Source organism: Fusarium coffeatum (assembly GCF_003316985.1).
Source record: "Fusarium coffeatum strain FIESC_28 chromosome Unknown BRIP53273_contig_142, whole genome shotgun sequence".
NCBI lineage: Eukaryota > Fungi > Ascomycota > Sordariomycetes > Hypocreales > Nectriaceae > Fusarium > Fusarium coffeatum.
The window spans coordinates 1-7,767 of NW_022157935.1; the positions used below are offsets into that span (position 1 = coordinate 1).

General features: G+C 47.7%; 1 protein-coding gene across 1 annotated transcript; it reads right to left on the reverse strand.

The window, feature by feature from the left end:
- Window positions 1-5,802: 5,802 nt before the first annotated feature.
- On the reverse strand, window positions 5,803-7,534 carry FIESC28_06551 (uncharacterized protein; the record flags this gene model as incomplete). Its single annotated transcript, XM_031160694.1, has 2 exons — window positions 5,803-7,385; window positions 7,435-7,534. The coding sequence occupies 2 exons, from the start codon at window positions 7,532-7,534 to the stop codon at window positions 5,803-5,805; spliced, it is 1,683 nt and encodes a 560-aa protein (XP_031015072.1).
- Window positions 7,535-7,767: the final 233 nt, after the last annotated feature.

A 7,767-nucleotide genomic window follows, 5' to 3' on the forward strand; every position in this document is an offset into this window, starting at 1 on the left:
TTTTTTTTTTTTTTTTAATTCTCGCACACCACATCCTTTTTCCTTGAAAATTAATTAGAATTTTCGTGATTTAATGATTCGCGGTTGATTAAAAGTTTGACAGGCTCCATCGATGATCTTGATGCGACGTCGACCGAACCGTTTTAGAGTACCTCTTGATCCGTATTGTACGGTACAGTATCAAACAGTCAGCAATTTCATGTTTACCACGGCAAAGCTAACCGCTAGCATATTTTCGGCCTCGACGGCCAGGTTCCGGTCGGGTTGGTTATTTTAGGGGATACACGTATTTATTCAGTATGTAAGTGTTAAGTAAGAGTTCCCGAGTCTTCTTCGTGAGTACGACCTGGTTTCCCCGTGATATCTCGTCTCAGTGGGTGAACCAAGGTTCTCCTCAGTGGATGGGATCCGCTAAACCCCAGTAAACCCTTTTTTCTTTCTGGGGATGGATCCTGTTAACGTCAGCAAAGTCAAAATTGCAATTTGTCCCAATCATTTTATTCAACATCAGGCATTTTGAATTAATTAGTTACTGAGTGCCAATCCCCTGAAACGGAATGCATTTTTTTACTCCAGCATCCTTGGATCCGGGGCTCGATCAATCTTTAGCCTAGCCTAGACCTAACCTCGTAAAGGGAGGTGTATTTCCTGACAACTAACCCCACGAATCATGCAAACGATGTCATAGGCCACGAGGAATTGATTTCCCCTTGGGGCAAGGCGAGGTTAAGAAAGAAGGCTTAAAGGCTTGCTCCGGCTAAAGGTTGATCAGGTCACCGGGGCATGGCAACTTTTACGGTTCGGTTGACTGACAGCAGCAGTGACAGCTGTTAAAGTTGCTGATGGTCAAGCCCACGTGAGTTGTGAGTTGTGCTCTGCACTCGCTCTGATGTCAGCCATGGCTTGCGTCTCTAGATCTCTCGGCATTCCTTTCGATTCAGGTACTTTGGTGTGCTGAGTTGTTAAACTCTGCAAGTGACCTCGGGACACTATAGTGCCGTACTTGGCAGAAATGGACGAGAGGGATCTACAGCTATTTTCGGTCGGTTGACATTGACATGAATGCCTTCTGCCCGTGCATCTCATCAGATGTCAAAACTCACTCACTCAGATATAGATACCGAAAGGGAAAGGGAAAGCACGCAATTGTTATCAGGCGGTGAATCAATGAGCGGCATTAAACACATGCACGAAAGACGGTCAAGGTCGAGTTCAGCTGAATGTTGAGCAGAGCATGCAAGAAAGACCCCAAAGACCCTCGGTAGGCGCCATGAAATCAAGACCCTGGTTGCATTTTGCATCTGCTTTGACTGTCCTATCCTTATGGTCCGTTCTTTCCTTTGCTTCGCCTTCATGTGCGCCATAGAATTCCCCCGCGCGGAGAAGTGGCCCCCACAAAAGGATAGTCTCAGTCAGCGGGCGGAAGGCTTGAAAACCTCAAAGAGTCAGTCAGTCATGAAAAACACTCAGAAGATCCCGCGGGTAAAACGTCACTGTTTGATCGCCATTGAAAGTGGCTGCCTGGTCTGACGAGATTTACAATAGCCGCGTTACGGTCACAATCGGGATAGAGCTTGGAGCTTCAGAAAGACGCTGGAGAAGAAAGATCTTGGCTCAACAGCCCAGGCCGGCTGATTCCAGAATAGGCTTTGCAAACAATTGAGGGAACATTCTTGAAGGTGCGCGTGCTGTATAAAATATGATACCTCAGCAATTAGTGATAAACCTTAGATGCTGGGTGCTTCGAAACATGGCTCAAACCAACACAATGACAGTTTAGAGCCGGAGGGTGTCAGAAAAGTTGACTCTTTCCAGTTGGCTGACAAAGATTGACAGTCATCTGTGGCGAAATTTGAAAGTGAATCTGGTCTCGTATTTTTGTCGAGAATGGACCAGTAGCCGATCTTTTTCGTTTCCCCGATGTTAAAATGCAGGGTCCTTCCTCTCCGAGATGCTGTACCGATCGGTAATTGAGCCACCCCGACTGGTCTTATTCCCGCTCACTCCCCCTCAGAAAAATAAAATCATTTGCTAAATTCTGATTGGAGGGGAACTGATTTTACCCGTGATTTTCTTCGGGGGGTTTTTTGGTCTAGATTTTATCAGTATCAGGTTTAGCCTAAACGACCTACAGTTTCCTTCTTTCTTCTCAGGTGGCAGTTTTGTTTCTTAAACGTGGTCGACATCTGTCACTTTTTATTGGTATGGCTCTTGACTCAGAAGAAGCATTTAGGAGTTGCACCCTGGGCGTTGAAGAAAAGCAAAGTCTTGAGTGAAAGACAAAGACCCGACGATGCGAAATTCTGTCTCACGCCCCCCTTGCGCTCATCTCTAATTGGTTTAGTGTCGTTTTCTCCATCACCAGAATGAGATCCTTAAAACTCCAAGCGCACTCATCGCAAAAAGCAAGCAAATACCTATCAAATTGCGCTTTAATGCAGGAAGGGAGATTTCTTTAGTTCCATGTGACCTCTTTGTCTTCTCTTCCCTCTTTCTATTTGCCTCCTTCTATATTCTACCACTTAATTCGCTATCAAGATGGGAGGCAAATTCTTATGCGGAGATGATATGGATATGGATAGTCAGTGTCTAAAACTGATCACACGGATGACCACAGAAAATACTCCAGATTCTCCGCAGTCTACTAACATTGACATTTGACGGGCAATAACTTACGCAACATGTGGTTCTTTTCTGGGGAATTGGACACGTCAAAGCTCTAAATCGATCAATTGATTGATTTGTCTCTATGGCATTATGGTTCTTTTCCCGTCCAGACGCCATTGACGCTGAAGAAATAACAACTGCAGTAGTCTGAGCTCAGGCTTAAGTACACCCATGATGTATGCAGCTATTCATGCGGTGCACTGACTGATGAGTGTGCCTTGACGATGAAGTGATATACTTTCTTTTCCCCCAGATTGAACGGGAGAGGCGTCGTTGTCTCTTCTGAGTCGTTCTGATCTGATTCATTCCCCCACACGCAAGGGAGAGCTTAGAGGGAGGCAATTGAGGGCAACAATTGACTGGCTATGATTCAATCTCTACTACATATAAGATATCACAAATGACTGATTTCAAACATATGTACAGCACAGCACATTATCCAGCCCTCCTTTTTCCTCCCTATCACTGCAACTGTCTTGAAACGACCGATTCAATTCACAGACCTTCACTTCAGCCTTCATCATCATCACCATCCTTTCATTTTCCTACCTACCAATGTCAGAAACTAGGTGGCGCTTAGCTCCATGTCGCCCCGAGTGCGGCTCCGCACGTATAGGGCCCTCTCCTCCACAATTTGGCCGTAGAATGGATCTTCGGTCCTTGCCAGCTGACTTGACTTGACTGTTGGCAGTGCTTGTGCTTTTGATAGACAGGTACACAAGACACCGAGACCGAGGACGCGGAGAAATTTGTCAAGCGAGTTCTGGGCTGTCTGTCAAGATGTGTCCAGACCAACTGCCCAGACTTTGATCTGACCAGATAGTATCAACTATTGCAGTAGGTTTGGTGTAATACGAGTAAATGCACGTTGGGTTGCTTTGTTCATATGTCAATAGTTCAATATCTTAATCAGAGTAGTAATTTAAGCCATGCGTGGTAACCGAAAACTCAAAAAATACTGCAAGAGTACAGTCGGTATTACTCAGTTCGCAGGTCATATCGCATCGTGGCTTGTCGCTGTAACCCAAGCATCACCGCCTCCGATACCCTTAATTCCCACTTATGCTTACCTACAGCATCCTACCATCCATACATAGAAACGGTGAAGAGGAAGTTTTAGATAAGGGCATGCGCCCAGGAATCTTCCAAGGAACAAACCCCCCGAGGGTTCTGGGTTTTCTCTAGGTTTGACCGAGTTGCGGAGATGGTCCGTCTGCAGGTTCAGGTCAGGGGAGATTGGATTGAACAAGAGGTTTACGCGTTCTGTGTGATCTTTGTTAGCGTAAGCTCTGGCTCTGTTCTCTTTCAACACCCCCTCTTCTCAATATTGCGATGCAACCTCTTAGTCAAGACTTTTCAAGCCATCTCAGCTCCGGTGGTTGGGATCGGTTTTGAATACCGTGTTGACGGGTACGGTACTTGCTGGACAACACCCACTCTTTCTTCCCAATTACACAAGATTGGATGAAAAAGGGTGACACCCTTGTAGTGTGAAAAAACTCAATGGCGTGTGGTTGTGGTGTCGCAGAGTCAGGCAGGCAGACAGACAGAGTGTCCCATCGCCAAGTAACTAATTCTTTGTAAAACGCAACGCTTTTTTCTCCTTGTTCCTGAAGCGGCTCAAGACGGCTTGACTCTTGTATCTGTTGGGGATCTGCACGAAGTGCTGTACTAAAATAAAGACCGACAGACACAAAGACAGAACGCACTGCCTTATGCTAAAGTAGCTGCATTTGCATCGCATGGACTACAGTACACAACAACAGTTCAGTTCCATTTTGAATTGACCGCCTGATGAACTAGAGATACTAGACACTGAAGACTACGGGAATTATCGCAAACTCCCCCATGTTCTTTTTGTTTTCTAGTGACTCATGCCCGCAATTACCGACAGTTTGGGACTGAACATCAGTTACTTTTTATTCGCCTCCTCAGTTTACATGTGAAGTTACTCAACATCTGTCAACTCAGACTGACGATCATTTTGACATGTGCTCACTCTGACTTTACCTTGACTCTCAACTCTTGACTCTTGCTTGACTCCCCTCTTTCTTACCACAAAATTCAAAGCCAATTGATCAAGTCACGAGCCCTGCAAGACCTGGTCTGTGTCTTGTCTGGGCTGCCACACCAAAAATGAGCCTTGAAGCTTGGGGGCTTGAAGGCTTCTCATCCCCGGTCCAATAGGAATTCAACCTGTCAGCATCAAACGGCCGCTATCAAATTCGGTTGGTTCGTGGTTGTTTACAGGCAAGTTGCAACCCTCAGCTTCTGAAGCCTGCCGAGCATGGCTGATTGTCTCCCTAAAACCCAGCAATTGATGACGTCCATTCTGGGTCATGTCCTGGTTCATTCAGGAACCTTGGAAACTCTTCTGACAACTCACAGCTCAACATTCCGAACCAATGCATGTTACCACACCTTTACACAGCTATTACTTCACGATGTTCAAAGAGACTTGCAGATTGTATAGTATAGTTCCATGGGAAATTTTATTCATGTTTTTGCGGAAACCTCTTTGATAGACAATTCGCCCTTTTTGCGAGTTTTTTTTCATGAACAACTCGTTTGATCTTCTTTTCTACTTTTCCATTCCATTCCAATTCTCCTTACTCCTGCCATCTTCAAGGCCTTGTGTAGACCTTTTTTCGCTTTGTTCCTCCGCTGCTGACTTTTCTTTTCGCCTTATGCGCTTGCTCGAGTAAAATCAATGACCGTGTCGTATATCCCGGCCCATGCTCCGCCCAGCTCTCCACCTCGATAAAAACCTTTCATAGCGAATTCATATCCTCAGGTTGCCCTTTAATATCTTCCCCCGTATGAGAAATACTAGTACACGTGCTCCGAGCCTGGTGATTGGCGAAAAACGAGCCGTTCGCAGCCCTGATAAAAAAAACACGATTTCATGGTATCATAACGTTATGGGTTCCCGCCATGAGTGGTAAAAAAAAAAAAAAATTGACTTCAGTTCCGTTTCGCTAAATGAGTTTGTAAAACAAATGCTGCTAACTGCAGCCAATCGCTTGATGCTAATGTGTTGATGCCTGTCGTGCGCCGTCCAATGCACAATCGTAGTGGGTATAATTGTGTCGGTGTGGTGTGGTATAAGGTATAGTATGGTATGGGTATCATCATTTACCACCCCTTGGAGTGGTATCCGTCGCTGGCCTCCTTGGAGAAGTATTGGTTCCAGCTGCTCGCATTCACGTCCTCGCTCTGCTTCATACAAGGCTTCTCAGGGAATTGCTTCAGGTTGGCCACATCATGCGATGTGTGTCGTCGCTTAAGGACGGCATTCGCTGTTGAGGACTTTTGTTGTCGCTCCCAGAGGAGGTGGCGTCGAAGTGACTCAGTCAACTCGGTCGCCAACATGTTACGGCGGGTAGTACGAGGTGACAGGGCAGCCTGGGGCTGGAGATGATTGGGGCCGGTCATGATGGGCTGGGCAGTAGACCTGGGTACCTCATGAATAGGCTTGAGGCCAGGACCACGCATGCCCTTCATCATCAAGGGTGCCTCATCAGAATCATTAGGTGAGGCACCCAGTGAATGGCCATGGGCCAGACGAGATCGGGGAATTGCTGATGTTGATTGGGAAGCGTGACCACCAAGGTTGCGTGCACGATCGTTCTGGGCAAGCATGAGAGTAATGAGGGATCGGCGGGAAGTCAGGTTGGGCTTGGAGTCAACTCGCTGGAAGAATCTGTCGTCCATGCTAGACTTGCCACTCTCCTCCATAGAGTCCTCCCAGTCAGAAGAGTCGTCATCGTCATCAATGGCGCTCTCGTCAATGTAGTCGTCGGTGTCAGAGTCCACAGCAGCCTCATCATCAATGGTTCGAGTCATGACACTGTTAGCAAAAGAAGCTTGCTTCTTTCGCGCAGACAGAAGCGAGTTGGGTCGTGGCGAAGCCATGGCGCTCTTGAGAGATCCATCCTCCTCAGATGAACCACCAATTTGGAACACGGGCTTCTTGATGATAGGAATGATAGGCTTGCTGTTGCTAAGGCTCTGGTCCTGTTCACTAGACGAACAAGAGCCACCAAGCGCAAAGCGGGCAGGCTTCTTTGACTGCACTACCTTGGCGGCAGGTGAGGACTTGGGCTCGGGGATCGCATCTGATGATTGGGTGCCGGAGATGGTTCGAGGAGTAGGAATTTGGGAAGGCGAGAAACCGCGCACAACAGTAGTGCGGGAGAGGCTCTGAGGTGAAGGCTGTGGCGAACCCTCAGAAGTAATGGACTTAGCAGGCGATTGCGACTCGGTAGTGGTAGAACCGGATCGCTCGAATGCAGGAGGGACGGGCAGGGACTCCTTGGCGACAGGCGCAACGTGAGGAGGGGCAGAGAGAGGACCCTTGTCCTTAACGATAGAGACAATCATCTTCTCGAAGTCGTCGGAGCTGATGTGACGTTCGCGTTTGCTTCGGGTGCTGGCGCAAGAATCTTGACGTCGTACACGAGGGCGGGCAATCTCAAGGGGTGCTGATACTGGTGCGAAGTCGACGGCTTCCTCGTCTACAAGGGAGTCGACGCTGCCGGATAGTTGAGGAAGATCGGGTATCCTCGACTCGGAGGGGATGTTCTGAGGAAGGGTCTCGGTGGTAGGGGCGGTCTTCTCCTCGTTGTCGACGACAAATGTTTCTCTTTGCCAAAGTCGCCAGCTGAGGTTCTCTAGTCTTCGGCCTTGTTCAACAGAGTCTGCGCAGCGAGAAAAGACTAGCTGGTCAGCATATAAAGCGGTCGACGCATTAAAGAAGTGACTTACCAGTCCACATGCTATATAGGTTAGCGGGATTGCCAGTGTCGACCTTGTGGATGACGTTCGCATCCACTGTCAAGACGTGAGTGTCTAGGCGATAGGGCATAATGTGTGCTGAGTGTGTCGATTAAGGGTTGGTGATAAGTCGGGTTGAAGTTTTATGCAATCGGATGAGATTCGTAGGGAGCCGGCCAAGTAGATCGAGATTAAAGCCGACAATGCGCCAGAGCGTAGTACAAGTTGATCTTCGAGGTGGAGTTGAGTTAATCGCGGGCGGTGAGTTGAGGTCAATGCAAGCGATTTTGGTGGATGAGAGTGTCGAGATGGATACTGCCTTTC